The 22,862-nt window shown below is 39.3% G+C and overlaps 1 protein-coding gene across 6 annotated transcripts in view; it reads right to left on the reverse strand.

Moving 5' to 3' along the window:
• ST18 (ST18 C2H2C-type zinc finger transcription factor) overlaps positions 1-22,862 on the reverse strand; it is a 174,414-nt gene that overhangs the window by 13,724 nt on the left and 137,828 nt on the right. For 4 of the 6 annotated variants that reach the window (XM_086472493.1, XM_086472496.1, XM_086472495.1 and 1 more), the window contains 6 exons: positions 22,118-22,323; positions 18,732-18,943; positions 9,954-10,199; positions 3,793-3,908; positions 883-945; positions 12-80 (listed from right to left, as the gene is read on the reverse strand). In XM_086472493.1, coding sequence (XP_086328619.1) covers positions 12-80; positions 883-945; positions 3,793-3,908; positions 9,954-10,199; positions 18,732-18,943; positions 22,118-22,323 — 912 coding nt within the window. The remainder of the gene's footprint in view (positions 1-11; positions 81-882; positions 946-3,792; positions 3,909-9,953; positions 10,200-18,731; positions 18,944-22,117; positions 22,324-22,862) is intronic. The other 2 variants (XM_086472498.1, XM_086472497.1) reach the window with 1 other exon arrangement.

Raw genomic sequence — 22,862 nt, forward strand, 5'->3', positions numbered from 1 at the left:
GCAATACTTACTTAAGCTCCTGAGAGTTAGCAGCCATAAGGGATTTTAATGTCTTGTCCGCTAATGGGCACCCAGAAACGCTGAAAAAAAACACAATGTGAAATGTTTTACTAAAACAGAATGTTTTTTCTTGAAACAGCAACCTCCAGACAATCTATGACTTATAATGAGAAAAAAAAGAGATCCTCAAAAATTTGCTCACGGCAAAGGAGGAGCAGGCAATATCAGACTGTGGTTCTTAAATTAATGGAAATGTACATGGTCAGGGCCAAAGGTTTCTAAGCCCCTGTAAAGCTCTGCATGGGGAGGCAGTGGTACACAGTGTCCTTCTTTTATGTTGCCTACATGAAGGTCAGGTAGAGCATCTGGTCCACATTGCTGGGAAAAGGCAGAAACTGCTTCCATCCTGTTCCCGAAAGGAAAGGCAGGAACCGATCATTTCAACTCCCGGTATTTGCTATCGACAGCAGGCTATTCTGAGGAAAATATTTTGCACCCTCAGCTTACATTAGCACATCTTTGACTTTCAAAACCATCCATAGAGGTACCTGCAGAAACCTCATTTAAAATCTTATGCATTGGTGTCTGTGCAGAGAGTGCTTGTGCACTTAGGGACATGAAAACTTTTCCAAATCACTTATCTACAGGTCTCAGCTAAGATGTGCAGCTGCAGCAATAAACATATGGTGCTTAACTCCACCAGTTTGAGTCCAGACCTTCACTATGTATAACAAAATCAGGAAAACCACCCATATTTCTTTACGGATTATTCCCTGCAAATGACTTTTGAATACTTCCCCACAGTTAGCATAACAACGTTCAAAGATGACAATAGCTAAAAGTAGCTCTGCTTCCTGCTTTAGGCTTCCTGTTGTTTCTTACCTGCGGTGTGAGGCATAGTTTCCTGTTACATGACCGCTACCATCACATCCTGGGGTTGGGCAGCTATGCAAAGAAGATGCAATGAGAAATTAGGGTATGTTTAATACACAAATAGCTCATCCTACCCTGCAGTGAATTCCATAATGATCCTCAGGGCAAGCACATTCATCACTACACATCTCGACACTACCATGACACTACAGAAAACTAGCAAAACCTACATGGCACTTCTACCATTCAATTATTACTTGAAGCATAGGTGGAAAAAAGTTTTCCTATTTCCACCATACAAATGAGTCAAAACCTTTTTTTTTTTAATCTATATAATGTGAAACCACCATGCTTGGCATAGATATTTTGTTTACAACTTGGGTTCTTAAAAGAAGAGTTTCATTACTGGTACCAAATTTTGACAGCAGTGCATAAATGTCAGCGATGAAGTTTCTGAGCTGACCTCCTGTATAACACAAGCCAGAGAACAGTAATATTTAAAATAATTCCCTTGACTTCTGATTAAAATAAAGCACGTTCTTCAGAAACACATTCAATCTATATTTGCTGACATAAGTGGAAAATTATGTGTTAACGGTACTTGCAGAACAGAAAGCCCATCAAGCTTATGCACCTGAAGTTCAGAACGAGCACAAAAGTTTCCCAAGATGTTTCTCAGATGAACTGAGAAGAGATACAAAGGTGGTGTACATTTAGCACAACAAATATGTCCCTTCTTGCCAAGAAATGGAGGGATATTTGACCTGGAGAAGATGTTATAGCTTCTGTTTTCCCTTGTCCCTTCTTCAGTCATGGCACTGAGCTCATTTATCAAATCAGGCTACAGCCCTCTGCAAGAGGGCAAAGACGTCAAGAAATGCCATTTGTGCATGGAGGGGTAGGCGAATGAAGTATAACTTTCTACAGTATTTTACAACACTAACACTATACCTTCAGTCACCTTATAAAAGGCTGTGTCTTCTTTCCCTGGGCCCATGGATAAGGGCAAGCAGAAACTTTTGGCTGGTGCTTCACTATAATGAGTAAGGGGTACCTGAGATCCTCACCTGGCTATGTTCTCTGAGCTGGCAGAGTGCTAGGAACATTCTCAAATCTGTAAAGAAGCCTCAAGAAGAGAGCAGCCTCACTTTCACAGCCCAGTTCAACCCGAGCAATGCCGTTATGGGCAGGAGAATTAACACGGAGAGATAGAAAGCACAAACTAGGAGGAGTTATTTATGAATCAGTTCACTGCAACTGAGCTAACCATGTCAGAAATTTTTTTGTGCAAGTGCTTATGTCATTTTAAAAACTTCCTCATGATGGAGCCACCTGTATTGAATTGTTCTGTACAAGTTCTTGCTCAATGGGGTCATAGAAATGCAGTCTGTTCCCTATATGACCTACAGAGTCTTCTTATAAATTAAGACTATTTCTTATGTAATTTTCTGGACAGCTATGTTATAGATGCCTGTTTCTACTCACAGTTTAAAAATAATACAGTAAAACCACTGATCATCGCCCTTGTGAATACTCTGGGAATTATTATCTAGGAGAGTAGAAAAGTGTTTTACAGACATCTCAAAACAGGTCAATATCACAAAGGAATAAATATTACAAAAGAAAAGCCATTAGTCTTCAGCAAATAAACTCTCAGAGATTTTTTTATGCATTTGTTTTAGAAGAGGCAAAACAAACGTGACCTGTAGCAATTTAGGTCATGAACTACAAGTGCAGATATAATGTGCAGAGTAGAAAACACACAGACTGCGTGGCGTGAGGGGACAGAATCACTCTTCACAGCAGCTTGCCCCAGGGAAACGTAATTTCTAGAGACAGAGGCGGATCTAACAGATTCAGTGCCACTGAGTCTGGGGAGCAGGACACAAGGTGACGGGATGCGACTCGTTTATTTATGGGTGAGCCTGCAGTGATAGGTTACGGGCTATCATCACTCGGCGATACGGAGTGCCCTTGTCTAGAGAGACCTACCCTGGTTTGGGACAGAAAGAAAAGTGGTATGAATGGTTGCTAAGTCCTAGGTGACTGTTACAGTGAAAACACTCTATTGATATCAAAATAATGTTGATGTGAATCCAAAGGGCTTTTACAAAGATCCTAGATGTGATTTTAAAAAGTGACTGTTGTTATGAGCTGGTTGGGGCAGTTTTACTGAAAGGACTCTAAACCGAAACAAGCTGTTGCATGCAGAAAGATTTAACAGAACTATCCTGTTTTCTCTGCAGTTTTAGATAGCAAAGTTTTGGAGCTGAAGACTGAGAAAGTGAGTCTCTGTACTTGGGAAAAAGGAGTATTTGCCTGTTTTCCCAGAGTGTGAATATGTACATCCACTGGATTTTTGGGAGGACAGAATAACTCACTCTGCTTTGAAGGAAGCAGATGAAGGACTGAAACACAGAATCCATACAGGTCAGAAACCCCTGGGGCAGCTTCTGTCTTGTGTTTTATCTTTTTATGAACTTCACAAGTTTCCTATCTGAGAAATCCACAGCACTTCTCTGCAAACTTTTGACAGTGGATCTATAACGATGATTGTTCAAATAAAGTTTATTTAATTATATAAGCATTAGCACAGCCAGTCTGTAGCACATTATAAAACTGTGAGTTTTGTAGAAAGAGCAGTTGCCCTTGTTACCTGTCTGTTTGAGGAACAAGGAGTGATACCCAGTATAACTTTAGTCATAAACCTGTCCGGACTCCCAGGCCTGCCCTGGCTTGTTTCAGCTCCAGAACTCACGTCTACCCAGTTGCGTAGACACAACAGGGAACTACCTGCAGTGAACGGCCGTGCAAATCTCCCTGCTCAGCTTCTCCAAATCTGCTTCAAATCAGCACTCAGAACAACAGTGGTCAGGCTTTAGCAGGGCAGAGGAAAACGTGGCATTTTTTGTGACTCACGTGATAAGTTCCTTTTTGAGATCTCTTGAATGGAGCTTGGGTTTGGGACTTGGTATGGAGACATCTCCTGGATACTTCTTTTCCTCCACATTTTCTGGAGAGCTCACTGGATCTTTCTGAAATGTTAGATGAGAATGTGACAAAAGGTTTCTCTCTTCAAGGCCTCCCATATATTCAACAAATAACTTGCTGTGGCAAGGAGAGAGTCTCTTGGAAAATATAAAAATAAAAGTCTTAAGCAATTATGGAGAGAGATGAAGAAAGTTTAGTACATCACAATTTCAGAATCTCATAGGTGGACTTTTAAAAATGTTGAACTATGTGTTTGTGAAAGTATTTCTGAGGGTGGGTGCTGCTTTAAGCTGTACATAGGGAAAATTTGGTTTAGATTTCTGAAATGGTGATAAAGGCCAAAGCAAAATACACAGAGAAAATAAAAGTAGTGTCGACTATGTAGAGCCAAACAAGACTTCAGCGAGTATCTTCTTGTTTTTCTGTGCAAGTACATCACTGAGTTTTGTATACAGCTGAAGTGAGCACCACTGTACTGTCAATTACAAAATTACAATCATAAATTTTAAAAAATGGTTGTACATAAACATATGTAAATGCAAATCTTTTTAGGTCTGTAGAATGGATAAAGCTTGTTATCTTATGCAAAGAGCAGGGTCTTGTTAAAGTAAAAATCGTGAGAACAAGACCACTTTGAAATTTTCTTAGTAGCAGGCTGCTAAAGCTTGTTCTTGATTTCTGCTGTTTGTAGATTAAAGTCATCACTGTTACAGTGATGTTTGATGGATTGTGTAGACCATGGATATTTACTCCTTTGGAAAGGCATTTTGGAAGTCTGGAGTCCTGAAAGGAAATTACGCATTTGTTTTCTGAAAAATCTTCTTTGATCACTTTAAAATAGCTTGGTTTATACTATTTTGAGAACTAATGCTTTCAATTATTATTTTTATGGAGGATAAATATTTCTTTTCTGGAGGCATGCTCTGTGGATATTTTGTCATTCAAGAATTCTCCAAAGCCCATAGCATCAATTATCAAATCTCTATTAATCCCTTCTGGGGCTTCATGTTGGTTTTGGGACTCCATTCCAACACTCAAGTAGGAATCGCCCAGAGATTACTGCCTGTAGGAGCAGAAAACTGCTGCGTGTGGTTGAGGGGAGAAGCTCCCAGCTCCTGCTAAACTCACAGGGCTGGTGCCATAGATGCTCTGGGCTTGCGCAGCCGATGAACGTGCCAGGACAGAGGGACAGGGATGTCTGCAGAGCTGTTAACACAGAGTGGAGGGCTGAGGAGAATCTGGACTGAAAATGGAGATTCTGCCTAACGGGACTTGTAAGCTCTGCGGGGGTGTTTCTTCTGATAAAGCTTCCATATGGTCCTCAATTCTGGCAGCTCATCTTTGCCTGTTTGGAGACTGGATCCTCAATATGACTTCCTTCTGCTTTCTGGTACTGGCTACCTACTGCCTACTGAAACTCACACTACACATACATATAGAATCCATGCCATATTATTGCTATATCAATTACTACTGATTTTCGCAACCACATTTGTGAGGTTAGTTTGTTTGGGAATAATCTCATCTGCTACAAACACAGAAAGCAAAACCATATATATTCAGCTTTTCTAAACACTCCTTCATAGTAATTATCGAGTAATTATTTTAAATTAAAGAAAAAACCCTGGTATATTTCAGGCTTTTAGGATTTTATTTCTAAAAGGAAACTACAGATAAGGAGTAATAGAGAAAATGGAAGACAACGATAGGTATTGTTGAAATGTTAATACAGAAATAAAAATTAGTTGAAAGTCCTCCAAGCCTGGAGACTAAAACACTAAAAAACAAAAGTGGAAAGATGAATGCCAGCTTTGCTCAGGATTCAAGAAACCTCAAAGACTGTTTTCCACCACTGAGTTAAATCCTGGTTCCAGGGGCATATGGGGGTGTTTTTGCCACTGCAATCTGCAGAATGGGGATTCGAATTCCTGACAACTTCTCACCTGCCTTTCTTATACACCCATAAACACAGAGCTTCTACAGGGATTATCACCAAAGTAAGTCACTGTAAAATCAAAAGCTCCCGAAAGAAACAACAAAATGGTAACCCTCTGTTGCCAGCTGGAAGGGGTCAGTTGTCAACTCCAAAAAACACAGGTAAAGTGGTTTCGACTTAATGTAATGAAGGTTGAAAAAGACTGGTTTATCAGTTTCCTCTCTATCGGCTAACTGTGATAGGCTACATCTGTATCACTGAACAAGGACCAATGCTGTGTTTCTAAAAATTTAGTCCATGCCTTGGCTGGATCCTAACTCTGTGTCAAGACCAGGGACACACCAGTCTCTTCCACTCCTTGTCAAAGGTCCAGCTGAGAGGAGCCTGGAGTAGAGGTTGGTAGAAAGACCACTCTGACACTCCACTGGGATCCTGAACTGCGTGATGTACCTCAGGATGCGCCTGCAGCAAACAAGAGTAACTCTAATGGTTCATGCTGCAGGGTTTAGTCATATTTTCATATATATATCTTGTGTTCTTTATCTCATATGAAAGATATCTCTTGGTCTTTTGCTGGTGATGGACCAGAAATTTGTGTGTGTGAGTTATTCATCATGCCACTGTATGATACTTGCTGCACAGAAAGGACTAGTTGAGAATTATGTATATCAAGGCTTGACAGAATACTACAGCATTACAGTTCACAGCTTTATTTAGTGATGTTTCACTGAACCATTTAACAAAAATAAGATTGCAACATGAAGGTTGACATGAGTACATCTACAGCCGCCAGCATAACTGATACTAGAGGGTTTAGAATTGCAGTTTTTTCATTTTCTATCTTTGAAATAATTCTTCTTTTTCAAGTCTTATTTGTGAATTTCCTTAATTGACTTACTAAGATTTGTAATTTTTTTTAAATCGATAGCTGTACACACATGTACATACACAAACACCTACAATTTCATAGTAACTGCTCTTTTGAAAAAAGAAAAAACCTAATAAGGACAGAAGTGGGAACACAGTTTTCCCAGTTAGTATCCTTTAGAATATTTCTGAGGAAGGAGGGAAGCATATAGACATTTAAACAGGTGACTTCTTCAGCATTCTCTGAGCACCTTGTAGAACACTGGGTGTTATTCAAGCAGCATGAAATCATCAGGTGGGTAAAAGCTGCAAAATGAAGACAGTGCAAAGGGGATGCAGGCAAAGGAATACTGGAACTCAGCCTTTCCAAGACCTTACATCAGTACATGTGGCCCAAAAGGGGCTGTGTCTGTCAGAAATGAGTAGGTCAGACCTAAAGACCAAATATTTTTTGGTCCTTCACACTTAGGACTAAGCATAGAGCCTCATGGCTTGGCTTCTGTGCTTCTCCAGAGATCAAGCTTTAAAGGGAGAGATAATCCTTTGGGAAAACACCTTCAGCACTTCTCACTTTTTGGTCTGCTAGGTGATGATAGTCACAGCTACCCCAGTCCAGCCGCTATGTAGAATTTTTCCTTTCCATTCGAATAGATTTATAAATAATTGCTATTAAAATTCTGAAGAATTCCAGACTAAAAGGAAAATAAGAACCACCCCAACCAGTCCGAACACTACTATTTTCTGCAAAGAACATGTGTGTATTCATGTATGCACTCTACAGAAAGAAAGCAATGAAACTCCATTAATGTACAGATGGAAGTTTATATTGATTTCAGCAAAGACCAGAACATAATGGTAACATGAATAACAGATAATAGCATCTGGCACTTTTAACATTTTTAAGCCCTGAAATCTTTGGAGAACTGACAGTTGAACTAACTGACAGCTCCAGTTATTTCTCGGCGCTTTCCTTTTGGAGAGATTTTGAGCTTTTTCCAAATTCAGATTATTTTTTTTTAAGGGGGCATCTGGACAGGCTATTTCGCTGAGAGAGAGAGAGACAATATTTTCTGGAAATTACCACCAAAATTAAGCAACTGTTGTGCATATGAACCAGATAACAATGAATTAGAAATAGATATAATCAGTCATTTTCTTTGCGTGAGGATAACTGCCAGTCTTCGATTTGCAAACCAGAGCCTCTGGCCCTGAGATCACTGACCATGTCAACGCTCCCAGGGATCACAAAAGCTCACAGCACAGGTCTGGGGCCAGATCCTTGGTTGGGGACAAACTGCACAGTGTCAAAGAGGCGAGTGCAAGGAGCAAGAGTGCCGGAGCACAGCCCCTTATGCCCTGTCGCATAGTCGGCTGATGCTTCCAGCTCCCTGTGCCAATAAAGGAGAGGGAAATAGCCTACCACCCATCATGGCCTTCCGAAAGCAGAGCAGGGACTGGGGGGGACGTGGAGGTGTTTGTGCCATAGCCCTTGCTGAGCTGCGGTGGCAGCAGGGAGGAGGAGCAGCAGGACAGGCCCCCTGCCAAGGCTGCGACACGGATTGATCCCCTGCAGCAAGGCGGTTCTCTCAACGCTGGATGTGCTTGCTCGTTATGCGGCATGAATGGGGAAGGGGCTGAGCCCTCCGCCTACAGCCTCGTGTCAAACCCGCTCCAAATCCCTGGCACAGGGATCGTGCTCTCATGGCTGAGCTAAGGAGCATCAGCAGCCCCACAGAGGGGACCACAAAGTGCTTTGCAAGGCAACCCAGCCACCCAAGAGATGATCCACTGTGGGTGAAAGCTGTCTCAGGGGTCTCATTACGCCAGGTCTCTACTCAGTGCCGACAGATTTTTTTAATTCACATGACTGAATTAGCTTTTATGTCCAGGTATTTTTGGAATTGGAGGCTTGGGTCCCCTAACCCCAGCCCTAAGTAGACTTATACCTGTCTCTATCTTCCTGAAGTACCAGTATTAATATTTGAACAAAATATAATTTTGTAACAAATATAATGTGCAGCCACTATTATTCGATATATAAAACCAAATAGGGAGGCAATGTATTTGACGCTGAACAAAAACTCCAAATTGGGACATCTCTTATTCTGCTTCAGAAAGCTATCACTCAGGCTTGCCTATGTAAATTACCAAGATTTTATCTAATTAGCCTTTAAAGGTGTTGGTGGTCCCTTCCTGATTTAAGCAAAAATGCAAGCAAGCCATATTCTGACAGCCAGGCTCAAGAGAATAAAAAAAAACCAAACCAAACAAATTTGCCAGATGAATAGAAGAATAGGAAAGAAAGACAAAGAAAGGAGATTATGCTGCTATGATGCCAGGATAGGATAAATAGACATGAAATATCAAAACAGAAACAAAACCAAGACAGTTATCAACTTGGAAGTCTAGAAGATTAGCCATAAAAGTTGGAAAGTTACTAAATAAACATATTTGCTAAAATTTTAGATGCTCATCTTTGTTCCTGCAACTGCATTTTCATGTTTATGCTTTTAGTCTCCCTAGGACAGGTTGAAAAGGGAAGATGCCTCTATATACTCGTCTAGTTTTTCTATGCTACTTCCTTATGGGATAAAAAATGTCACAATGGGTGAAATTACGTACATACCCTCTTGTGCTGCTTGTTGTAACTGAAACTTTTAGGAACTCCTAACAATTTTGTGGGTTTTAATTTGTACTCTCAGACTGACTTCTGGACCACTGGACTCACTTGTGAGATCTAAGACTCACTGGTGGAGATTTCTTGAAGATGTAAAAGAAAAAGTTTTCCACTGAAGGAATATTGCAGGCAAAATTCTAAGCATGTGTTTAAATGCTTAGATAATGAGTTTTCTAGAATTATAGAGTTGGTGTAGAAAAATTACTTTTTGTTTCAACATGAAACAACGTACCTGGTTTTGGTTTTGGTTTTGGTTTTGGTTTTGGTTTTGTTTTGTTTTTTTTTTCCTGAGTGATCCCTAGGTCATTTAGGTGTATTTGCTACAGGACAGCCATTAGGAACAAAATTTAAAAAGCGGTCTCTAATGGTGGATACCTTTGAGCTCCTTATCTTAGAGACTTATAGGCATTCACAGATAGGCTCTGAGAGCAAGATTTTTCCATGTGAGTAGTGATTTTTTTATGCCACATCTGAGAGGGCCTTAAAGCCAGCTCGATGTTCACAAACCTCTACCTGTGGAAACTGATTCCCTTTAAACTGCACATCCCAAAGACTGCCAGATGGCCACTCATCCAAGGGAAAAAATCACTCAGAAACTGAAAAAAATACCTCTTTTTCTTCTTCTTTCCTGCTGTGGGTCTTGCTGTAGTTGATTGGTGTATCCCAGCCTTCCTGTTCACAAAGAGCCTGGTAGAAGGCTGCATTTACCAGGATGCTGCTTGTTTTGAAAGGAGAAGAGGAAGGAGTGGGAAGTGCTGTGCTGGAAGAAGTGAGAGGCATAACTTTGTCTTGGCTTCGGTTCTTTTTCATGCTCAAATCCAGAGTGCCATTTTCATCCACTTCTATCTCAGCTCCCTGACATGCAATAGGAAACAGAGACATGTTTAGATATGGACATGGTGAGGCTGCAACATAACCATGTGGTGCTTTTAAAGGATAAATATAAAGGCACGCTTTTATTTAAATTTATCTGAATCTAAAACCAGCTTTTCGATTTATATCAGTTAATGTCCAACTCTTAGGCAGACTTAAGAGTAGCTTCAGTAATGGTATCCCTGCATCTCAGCTTAAACATAGTAAGTAGAATTTAAATAAGATGCCTCTAAACCCTAACCTATACACTCTAAATCTAGTTTTATTTAAAAAAAGTTTAGCTTTAAATCTTCTTGATTTTTCACTCTTACAGAGAACTATGACCCCAATTCACAGTTAAAAGCATTAATGCATTGTTTAGGTCATCAACAGCATTACTATTACATATCCTCCCTTCCCCCCACACCCCGGAAATATTACAACATCTGCATCATGGGGGAGAGAAGGAGGGGGGAAGAAATATGCCTAGAAGTAGCACAGTAGGAGAAATTTTCACTAGGGTTTTGTACATCACTCAGAATAACATATTGCCTTAATCATAGTTTGACTAGCCCACTAACACACGGGTCTGCACCGAGACCACTAGACTGGGAGCCAGAGGAGGATCTTTAGAAGGTTTTCCCTGATGGAGACCTTCAGGATGAGTTAACAAAGCCTTTGATAACTAGAAGCACAGCAAAGACCAGCCCCTGATTGCAGGGGTGTGTGCAGTTTGAGGAGAGACCCAACTTCTCTTTCCAGGCTGGGGGGAGCTCTCAGAGAAGCTCCTGCTCACAAGAAGGGGCGAGTGCTTCTCAGCTGTACAAGAGCAGCAATGGAAGGAAAGCTCGCTGTCCTGCCTTACCCTGTCTGACCACAGAAGGAAAGAATACAAACTGTTCTTCTTGGAATGATGAAAAGCTCCTGAAAGCACAACTTACTAATGGAAGTGACAGAAAATTTCCCCTCTTGCTCAATATGCAACACTACCTATTGTCATATTGTGTATGCAGGGATGAGTGTAAGACTAGTCTTTGCTATTGCCAGCAGTTACTAAAGTCGAGTAGGGGAAGAGGTGAAAGAAGCGGCTTCTGGAGGAGCACTTGGTAGTCTAGTTCTGTGTGTTGCCCTGAATAAGGTGGAAAACATTCAAAGACTATGGAGACAAATAACAACGTCATAGATCTACGTGTGTAGAATGCTGTGTTTAACACTGGTCTGTGTCTTCCTGTTATTGTCACCTTTTTTTTTTTTTTTTTTTTTTTTTTGCACCACTACAGAGCTCAGATAGCAAGTGGGAATTTGGAGCTAGATATGTTAGGTGCTGTATAACTGTAGGAGACAGTTGTATAAACCCAGATTGAGACTTCCTACCTTGAGTAATATAAAAGTAAACCCGTAGTGTAAAAGAATCACCTAGACGCTCTGTTGTAAATGGAAAAGAAACAGCTATGTCCAGGGGGCAAGATTTTCCATCTTTCTTAGACCTCTTCCTTAGGAAGAGATGAGGCCCTGGCAGAAAGAGTTCAATTCTCTTTCTTCCCATTATTTATTGCTGGAGCTTGATGATTAGTTAACCATTTAATGGTTAAAGATCCTTGCTTGAGGATCTTAAAAACAGTTGTGGTGAAACAGGGAATTCTTCCCCTGTGCTGAAAGTGTGACATGACAGTTGGACTGAAGGCACAAGCTTCTTTCATGCAGACTTGTCTTCTACCACTGCCAGTGATGACTCATCTAAAGGTAAAAAGTGTCTGATGAAATCGTTTTAATCAGAAGGAAAACATTGGTAGGAGATGAAAATTTAGGGCCCGACCATCTCTCCTCACTCAGACAGCCTGACTCCATTTTGTATCCATGGGCCTAACACAGATGCCCACCTAGACCGAACCGCTACCAAGCCATCTGCTCGCTCCCAGTTCAGAAACTCAGGCACCACTTAGGTTTGCTTCTCTTGCATAGCAAAGTTCACATTTTCAATCATACAGCTTAAAGAGAGAGATGTTTTATTATATTTATGGGAAGTAAATACACTTCTAATATGTTCATACTAAGACGCTTTGGTTATATCTTTCTGCCCCTTTTTAGTAAATAGTTTAATCTCCTGTGATAGTTTTAAGCCCTGAATTTGACAGTGCAGCTTATCCTGGATAATAACTTAGTAACCACAACATCTTATGCCATCTGTATAATATCAAATACATTTTTATACCAGCATTAATAAACCTTAGTTACAAAAATCCAAGATATTAACTATATAAGTGCCAAGCACACACTCCAGGATCTGACAATATAGCTCTGCCATGATTGCCCCAGTGTTTTTTGGCTTCATACTTGATATGTAACTATAGCAATGAAACAGAGCTACAGTAATCAAGTTTAATGACCAATGTAAAGTAAAATGCTAAATATTGTAGTTGCTGACATTTTTCGTAATAAAAAAACTTGGGTTAAGACTGCACAACCAACATTCACATAAAATTCCAGACCTCTGTGACAGATGGCTTAGGAAAGGAAGCCATGTGACTGGGCTGCAGTAGTTTTATAGTGCAAAACCCATAAATAGTGCAGATTCTCTGTCACTGACAAAATATCAACAACTCAAAAGGCAACAGCGACAACAGAAAGGACCAAAACGAATCAAGGTCCCCTCCTCGATGAAACTGGACTTTGAAAAATATCAGGAAATGTCTTGTCTTTGGGAAACAGATACCATTAGCCGCAACAAGGAGCTCTGGCTGAGAAGCAGAACATTTACTAACATGGCTATTTAAAGCTTCCTCAGCACCTTCCTGAAATTCACGTTGAAGTTGGGTTGTCCAACATGTACCTAATTCTGATCAGGGAAGGCTAGGTTGTGTGTTTGGGAAGCAGCGTACAGATGGGCTTTAAGTGACCTCACAGATGCACACAACAATTAAATACAGTCATGGAAAAACTATCCCCTTTTGCCCATCGCAGGATGGATCACACGTTTATAGCACGCCTTTTTATTCAGAATGGTATAAAAGAGCTATCACTTTGCTGCCTTCATAGCAAACTCCAAATGGCAGAGCAAAAAGAGAGGATAGTCAGAGATACTGCTCCAGTTTTCATTACTACTCTCATCCCACCCTCCTCTCAATATGTCTCCTTTGCTTGTTTTACCACGTTTATTTTTATATTAATTTTAAAATGGAACTAAAGACAAAAATGGCATGGCAAAAAAAAAATGCTAGGGCAGTGCTATGACATGTTGACAGAAAATGGCACTTGCTATGCTTAGCTCAGACTTGTAAATGCTGTGTTCTCCTCAGTGAAGGCAAGATCTTATTACTGTTGACTCTAGAGCATGTGGGAACAGGCCTATATTTACCCATTTATGACATATTTAGAATATGGCTACTAAAACAATGTAAACTGTTCTGATTCTTCCATGAAAATGTAAGCAAAATAAAGATGCAAATGTACCTTATTATTTTCTAACTTATATTAGTTTGCAGCTGTGTAAATCTTTGGAGCCTGATCTTGATCTTGTTTGCATTTACATTTACATTTACACTGGTGTAAACCAGGAAAAAATCCACTGAAGCAATGAAGAAAAATCAATGAGGGTGAAAGGATACACACGGTAATTAAATTCAGGCTACTCCTTATCTACTCCCACATCAGTGACAGTGTAATCACCCCCACAGGTTTTACAAGCAGCTGGAAAAAGGATTCCAGAATAAAAAATGAGAGAAAAATGACTGAAGTGTATTTTCTTTATTCCTGGATCTGTTCAGTGAAAAGATAAGGTACAAGTAGCACGCTACTATGAACATCTATCCAAAAATGAAGACTAATATAAATACGTAAACAAAAAAACCCAGTCTCTGTGCTCTTCAAGTGCTTCGTACTTTGAAGACAAGCTTTTTCAGCTTTCTTTATTTTGTGACATGAATATTACAGAATATTTTCAGTACATTATTAAGTCTTGTCCTCGGAACTGAACTACATCAGCTAGGACGATAAAGGGTGTTGTTTTTTATGATAAATTACTCCTGCATTTTTTCATCTGCTTTTGGTCCATCTGATTACTCACAACATTTACTACTCTGCAGCATGTCTCCAGTAACAATTACAAGTTAAGCTTTATCTCGTAGCTGGATCAGAAAGAGTGAATTATTGTGTTTGCATGATTCTTATTTAAAACCTGAGACCTTAGAGAGATTGCATCATTACATCTAAAGGGGGTTGTGTATTCTTTGGTTGGCATCAGCCATACAATTTAATACTAAGTCCAAAGAAATGACATTATCAATGGTTTTGCACTCCCACTAGCAGTTCAGTCTACTTTGGAAAACAAAAGAGAGCTCTTCAGTTCTGGTATTGGGAGTAACTCTGAAACTAGCCACATGTATGAATACTATCCTTAATACAACTCCATCTGAAAGAGTACAATCTTTTCTATTCCCAGCCAATAAAAATACATGCACCTGGTCCTCAGTTCTTCAGACTTAAATTTAAGCAATTGAGTTCTTCTGCAGCAAATTAAAATACTAACTTGGTTAAAAGTAAGAAAACTTGTAACTGCCCAGCAACATCTCAGACAAAAATGAAGTCATCGTTTCAGTCCAGAGCAATTCACAAGTTAAAACAAGCTAGCCAAGAGTGTACTCAAGGAGCAATATACACAGCAGTATAACAGGATGGTACCTAGTGATATTCTTGGCTGATTTTTCATCCTGTATTTAGGCTTTAAGGTATTTGGAGTAAAGGACTGCCTGACAAATGTGCCGAGTACTAACTATATTGTTGAAATAATTGATGTAATTATCACCATCATCAATATCCAAGAATGGAGAGATGACATAATTTTGTTCAAAAACAGAATTTGAACTTTAAACATTTTTAGCAAGTGTCATTTTTTTGTTTTCTTTCAAGGCACAGTGTGCATATGCCATTTTGTCTAAACAGGTGGGAAAAACACCAAAACAGTCAACAAAATATTTGGCAAGCAGTAGTGATGAGGATACAGATAAACTGTACTGCTTGCAGCTACCTCTGTGAGACATGAATGTGATAAGGGCTGTAAACAGGGAAGAACCCTGGATGTTACGATGATGTAGACTCTTGCACGGAGCTAGAAACTGCAGGCTAAACCTTCGAGGGGAGTCCTTCTGTTGACCTCAATGGGAGTTGAATGAAGCTATGTAAACTGCTATCAAATGCAACCGGGAGACTGGTTTGGGGTACTGGCTGCATAAGAATTGGCTGATCAGGATTATATTCAGGGGGACAATTTACTGCAGTCACAGGTGGAGGCTGAATGGCTTAGACAATGTAACATTAGTGTGGTATTAATTATTTTTGAAAACAGGATCATCCAGGTATCTGGTGATCTTAGTATTTTGTGTGCAGCTGATAGGGAATTCATAGAGAAAGCTTAGGAACCATTTTACTGCTCATTTCAGAATAGATTTATCGTTTAACTTGATTAATTTATAAATTCATCATTTTAATCTTGAGATATTTAGCAGATCACCTTTGCACCTTAGATCTCTTTGGAAGTTTTGCTTCCCAATAGTACTGTTAACATGTAATCTGATTTCTCTATCTTTGCTACCCTTCTCTTTCTTTTTTTGGCTTAGACTCACCCTTTTGAATTGTTACGTAAAGAATGTGAGATATATACTTGAAAATCCATTAAACTAGTGAAATTTGGAACTGTGCTGTAAAAACCATTTACTTTTCCATTTAAGTGTTAGCTATATTTATGGAAAAGTGGTGAACATTCAAGGTAAAACTTCCAAATCTTACTAAAAAATGGACAACACTGGAGGTCAAGAAGAAAAAAATTGAGAGACAGAAAGAACAAAAGAATACCTTCTGAATACGTTTGTGCTAAAAAATGTTTTGGTGTTTTCCCCACGTGTTTAAGCAAGGGGACATATTCATGCCTTGAGAGAAGACGAGAAAATGACACTTGAAATATTTTAAGTTCAAGTTCTGCTTTTACAATTTAGAAGCACAATATTTTTGCAGCTCTGACAATTGGGTAGCTTGCAAAGGATTTCCTGCAAGTCCAGGAAATCCTCTGCAGTCCCACAAGTCTTTGTTCTACCACCACACTGCCTCCCACCTGCAAAACGCAATGACTTGGATTGCTGGGAGACTGCCTGATGCTCATAGAAGAGCAAACACCTTTACAAGTCAGGATCTGCTAAAGTATGGACAATGCTAATCAGGTTTTCTTAGGCAAAGGAGCAAAGCAATGTGGCAAGGGGCATGGCTGAGAGGTCTTATACTAAGGGGCTCTGAACATAGCCACCCCACACAGGTATTTTCAGAGCTGGTGAACATGTGTGTTATCAAGAGTAGAAAAAGGAAATCATTAACTCTGTAGTCGACTGTTGATGCTGCATTATTTGAGTCCAAACACTGATAAAGTCTCAAGAGATGTTTTTTTATCATCTAAATATTTGTAAGATATTCTAGTGGTTAAACATTTACCTTTGAGGCCAACACAATCCACAAAACAATTCAGATAAACAGAGAGCATTCTCTTTAAAAATAGCCTTATTTTCTTTTGCTTTATCTTTTAAAATAAGAAAGCACCTTCATTGAAGAGAGTTTGGTGATTCTTTTCCACAATTTTTTATTTGATCGCATATGGTAAAAGTAATAAATCACCAAAACAAAATAAAAATGGGTTTCGTGTGGTTTTGGCCACGAAATCTGTTTGAGGCTTACTTGCCTATGTTCTGGCCAGAAGCTAATTCTGATTCTTCTGTCAGATGTTTTGTAGCAGTATGCCCTCCAGAAAGTCTGGCAAAAGTGAAGGCAGGCAGATAGCAAGGTAGGCAGGTGATTTTCTTTTAGGCTGGATTCCTGGCTGTGAAAAAGGAGTAACGCTATGTGCCCCAAGTGTCCCTCCATATCATTACTATTATGTTCACTTTCATTCAAACCTTCCCCATGATCTGGCAACTATGAAGCAGGTACAGAGGAGAAAATCTTTGGGTTATGCCTGGTCCCTTTACTGCTCTTCTCTGGCAAGAAAGGTCTATTGCTGAGGTCAGCCAAAGGCTGCAGCAGCAATTTAATCCAGTCATTGGCATCAGTTTCCAGTTCCCTGTTAGAAGGAGTCTCTATTGAAGACTGGTGGAAGTAGCTTTTGCAGCAGATATCAGGGGCGGATCTGTCATCTGGGAAAGGCTCTGTGAGCAATCTTTGGGGCAGATAATGTCTGAGTCACAGGTGATGCATGTGGACGCACTTTTAAAAAGTCTACCCCATGGCATCTCCCAACATTGGTTTCAAGATCCAAGACTTCACAGGTAGAAATCAAAGGCAGTAAAGTGGGGAATACCACTCTGCAAAGGCACAAGGCCTGGGATACCTAACAAGGTATTGTGCTACCGTAAAATTAATGGTTCCACTCAAAGAAGAGCTAACCTCTTAGTGATGGCGAATGAAGGCCCAACCAAATTGTAGACCAACAGCTACGGAAGCCAATTCTGGCCAGACTGAGCCTGGTGCTAAAATAGACAAGGTAGAGTGACACCGGCTTGCAGAGAATTAGGTCCTCTGTCTTTTGGAGCACACATCATGACCCAGAGTCTCACAGCAGAAACACAACTGCTACTCTGAGTTTTGATAAATACAGCTTTTTTTCACTTCTTAGTGATTTCTTCTCCAGTTCTTGTAGTGGCACCCTCTCATCTACACAGAGCTTTCAAAAGTTTCAATGCAGTAGAGCATGTGTGACTTTAATAAACAACAGTGCTCTCACAACCATGGTCATCAGAAGAAAATCTTGTCTATTTTCATCAGCAATATAATTCTATGTAATGGCACAGAAAATAAGGCTCATAACTCACACAATACCATTTGTAAATCATAAAGATCTGTGAGGAAAAGCAGAGCAGAAACCAAAACATGAAAGGCACACAAACATCTACGATATTAGGCAGCTTTCTATTATGACAGACTTGCCCAAATTATCTATCTCCGAACACTGTGGGCCTGATTCTCCTCTCTTGCCAGCAGAAAGGAGAATTTTACCAAAGTCAGTTGTTATTTCCCTCCCTACACCCTGTCAAACTGTCATGAGCTCCAAACACAACAGACTCAATAGGTGTAGTTCTGTTCCATTGCTAGCAAAACATCACCTTGATTAATTACAAAATTTTAATATTTTTTTTAAAAAGCCTCCAAAATGATCACTTACGGCAGTCTCCAGAGTGAGGAAAATTCCATCTTTAAACATATCTAACTCATTAGCCACCACAGATTGTTGCTGGATTTCCAATAATCTTTTTTTCCTCCCACAGAACTCCCCCTGTGTCTTTAGGGCTCAGTTATGAAAAGAGTTAACAACATAATTCCTGCTATTTATTTATTTTTATCAGAACTGGTCACTAAATTACTGGTTTTTTTCTCTGTCTCTTCAAAAGAGCATGCAAACAGAAGCCTCCTTTTTGGGGATTTAATGCAGTCACTAACATGAAAGACAGTTTATTCGCACAGTTCAGTAGCTAGCACACCCTCCAGGTTCTTGGACTACCCTACCTTGGCAGACAGACTCTGTGGTTTGTTGGAGAGGATCTCTGCTGCTTCCCTGCAGCGGGTGGAAAGGTTCAGGATAGCAGCAGCTGCTGCTATGTGGGTGTCTTCACTACATTGACCGTAGCTATAAGAGTTGGCATGGCAAGGGCTCTGTGTGTGGGCGCTAGCACTAGGCAGTCGATTAGAAAATTTCACTGGATTTGAAAAATGCTTTGCTGTTGAAGAGAGATTTGATTAGCAATTGCATGTATGAGATTTTTTTCCCATTAAATAGTTTTGTTTCTCAGACTACAATTTCATACATTAAAATATTCAAAGAATACATTTAAAACAATCCATTTCCTATGAGCAGTAAGGGTTTGCTACAAAAATGGCTTCAGAAACACGGTAATTTAATTTCTTCCTGACAAATACACATCTTTCAACAAAGCATCTGAGACTTTTACTCAGATTTTACTTGTTCTTTACTCAGGCATTAAAAGCAATGATGTCCAAGGAAAGACTGAACAAGTGTTAGTGTGTTATCTGTCATGACCTGACAGCACTGGTGGGCAGATGTCATAGCGAAGGTATCCTTATAAAGGCTTCTTCTTGGAGCTCTGTTGTTTAAAGAAAAAACAGGGACTTGTCCAGTCTTAGCTAAAACAACACTGCTTACCCTACTTAAATGAGTAAGTCTATTATTTCAATAGCTTTGCTTATGTGAGTAAGGAGAACAAGACCAGGCTCTTGAATGAATCAGAGCAATCAGAGAAGTACATTACCTGTTAGGAATATTCAGTCCTGATTTGGTGGAAATTTTTAGAAATTTAAATCTACCCTTTCGCCAATCACAAAAAAGAATGTCAATGAACTTTCGGAATACAACTGATCTTGGCTCACTGTCTTATGTTGGCTATCATTTGGAACAATACACGGATTTTTTAGGGACAAGGAGGTCAGCCGAGAAGGAAAAACTAACAGGTGAACAGAAAAGCACTTTCACAGGCAAAAATGGTGTGTGTGTTTCTTTGTCTTCTGCTCCACCAGCAGCACTCACTCTAAACAGGTAGAAAGAACTCTGCTCTCTGTTCTGCGTTTTGGAGCTTGAGATGTCATTAACCATTGCAGGGAAAAGACAGCACCATGATTTCAGCCCTTAGGAAGCAGTAATCACTTCTTTTGTCTGCAGCTCTCACAGTGTCCTACGAAGATAAACTAAGCAAAATCCAATTTCTCAGCCTACACCCAGATACACCAAGAACATTTCTACGTGTGGCCATCTGCTCGCTCCATAAAGATCTGAGCCCCAAGGCTCTGGATCCCTTTGGATGTAGAGCTTTGGCTGAGTGTATTTTAATGCTAAGACCTACACAAGACACTGAAGAACTCATCTTTCCTCAAACTTGGGATGCTTTAAGAGAAATGTTTGTTTGTGTGCACTGACTGTAGCTGAATGCCATACTGAGTTTTTCTAAGTACTGGAAGCATCTCAGTAGAGCATTACACAAAAGCCTCATGATTCAATTCTCCCTTTCTCCAGGGCAAAAGGAGAAAAGGATTTAACTACCCTGCTGTAAAACCGCAGCACAATCAAGCGGGTCTGGATTTTTAGCAGTTACTTCAGCTAACTTCAAATTATATTTAAAGAGCAAAAAAAAGGGCATTTTCCATTACTCAACGTAAAATATAAAATAAGACCAAAACTGGCTATGAAGGGTCCATGTTTTGTTAATAAATCAAGTTTATAAGTGCAGAATCCACAGAGGGATAATGGCAGGCTTTTGGCTAGCTACATATTTTCATAGGCGCCGAACCAATCACTACATCATCAGCTTCTTATTGACAACTTTTGTGTATCTGCTTAGTTAAAGCACTCACCTGCTCTTTTGCTTTCACCTTTCCATTAAAATAATAGCTACACGCTGCAATCTTTGCAAGAACAACAGGCTGTAAACTTCAGCCCTGATATACATTATACATAAATTGCATATATATGTATTTGCATTTGTATAAAAACACTTCAATCATTTTTTCCTTGAAATGAACCTGTGAAATAGTCATACGTCTGTGCAAAGAGACAGCTAATAGGGAATATTCAATTTTACAAACAAAATTGGAAAATCTGCCACCCAAGAAGCTGGCAATGCACATATTTGCTTTCATTTGAACAAGCCTATTTTCCAGGCCAGATAAATATCTACTTTTCATTCACAATTTTAAATAGGGTATTTATATATACATACACAAACACATACATACCTACAAATATATATGTATGTGTGTGTGTATTCAGACATATACACAAATAAATATATAAATATACAAATTCTATGAGTATATAAAACATATATAGTATTATATAGTATTAGAAGTGTATTGTATTGTATTTTATTATATTATATTAATACATGTATAAAGTTTTCTGCTTTTCTGTTCACCTTACTATGAATGTTCTCCTTTGTAGGGATAAGTGGGATGCAAATTGTTTTCCTGTTTTGGTTCTCTTTACTAAATTTTTTGTCATGAACAAAAGAAAAACCAACTAAAGCATCTTTTGTCGCATTGTTTTGGATCTATTTTCTTCTGAACACAAATATGGTGCAACAAAACCCTTTTCTTCCATTTCCCTCATGGCAACAGAATCATTTGTTTCTTTGAGCTGAAGGGTAATTTATAACGGTCAATACAATGGCAGAATCTTGCTGAAGTTTCCCATGCAGATTGTGAAGAGCATTTGTGATATATAATCAGTGATCGCAGTGTGGTACCTCATTTGTATGGAGTAGCGCCTCAGCAAATCTGTAAGTGATGTAAGCAGGGTAATCTTGATAGCAATTTGCTGCATTGGCTATGTCTGCACAACAAATATGATGTAGTACAGAAATACAAGATAGCAAAACTAATTCAATCCAGGCCTGGAAGTAATGCAGCCGAGGCACACGGTCATCTAGGAGGAATAATACCTCTATGGATCCATCTAAAACGTATCTGGAATGCCTTTAAAACCTAACTTGGGTTTCTCTGTGCTACAACTCATTACATTTGTGCAGACACATTCCATAGGACTTCTCATGGCAGCTTCCTATCACACAGAGATAGCACAATTTAGCCAAGAAGAAGGTAAAAGATAAGACATAAAGCATTCCTTTTTACTCCTCTTTTCCCCTGATAATTGCTTTTAAAAGAAACATCAGAAAAGTAAACTTTATAGTGATGATATTTAACCTTCTAATCTTTAATATTTAGCAAAATAGTGATTATATTTAACATTCGGGCCACAAGTGGTTAAGGATGTTTTCTACAGAGATTTCTTGAATTCTAGATGTTTAAAAGCAGAACAAGCAACAAGAAAAAAAGTCGTTGACATTTTGCCCATTTTCCAAGAGATAATGGAATTTCAAGCTTACATTCCAGGAACTGGGGTGTTTTTCGTCCTTGTGCCACAGGTGCTGTTGTGCGTTTGCCAAAGACTTGTGCATCGAAGCTGGCATAATCAAATGGTACTTTCCCAAACTTCTCCTGTTCTTTCGCCAGAGTGGCTCTGGAAGAGGTGACTGGCTGTGAAGTTCTGTAATTGTATTGAGAAACCTCAGGCTGCTTCGCTAAATTTGTCCTGCAGAGAGGAGGAAAAGAACGAATGAGAAAGACAAGAATATCTTTAAATAACCTTTTCTTGAAAAATAGGATACAGTTTCTCATTATCAGAAAATGTGCTGTTATCACATGTAAAAGTTACTAGTAGGCATATAAAAGAAACAACACAAACATGGTGGCTGACCTAGTAGTCAAAGAGTACTTTGGCTTCATACAAGTTCAAAGCTGAGGACATCAAAAAAATCGAGAATTCTCTAGTAACAGTGTGGGCTATTCACAAGGAAGATACTGACCTTTGGGTTACCACCCTAGCATTGTGCTTCCTTTATTTCTAAAAATTATCTGGATTTTTGCAAGTCAAAAGACTAGGATCACTATTGTTCTCACTTTCCTGTGAATGAGTATGGTGTAAATATAATATAAGGTGATCCAAAATAATTGCTTCTGTTATTTGGGAGGAACGAGTGATTTATGGTGTGTTATTCCATTTAGTTACTGTTCTGTAACTACTTGTCTTTAGTAATTTCCTAAGGACTTTTCATATGTAGAGTTAAGGCA

The sequence above is a fragment of the Leptosomus discolor genome, chromosome 13 (genome assembly GCF_034619465.1).
Source record: "Leptosomus discolor isolate bLepDis1 chromosome 13, bLepDis1.hap2, whole genome shotgun sequence".
In the NCBI taxonomy this organism is placed as follows: domain Eukaryota; kingdom Metazoa; phylum Chordata; class Aves; order Leptosomiformes; family Leptosomidae; genus Leptosomus; species Leptosomus discolor.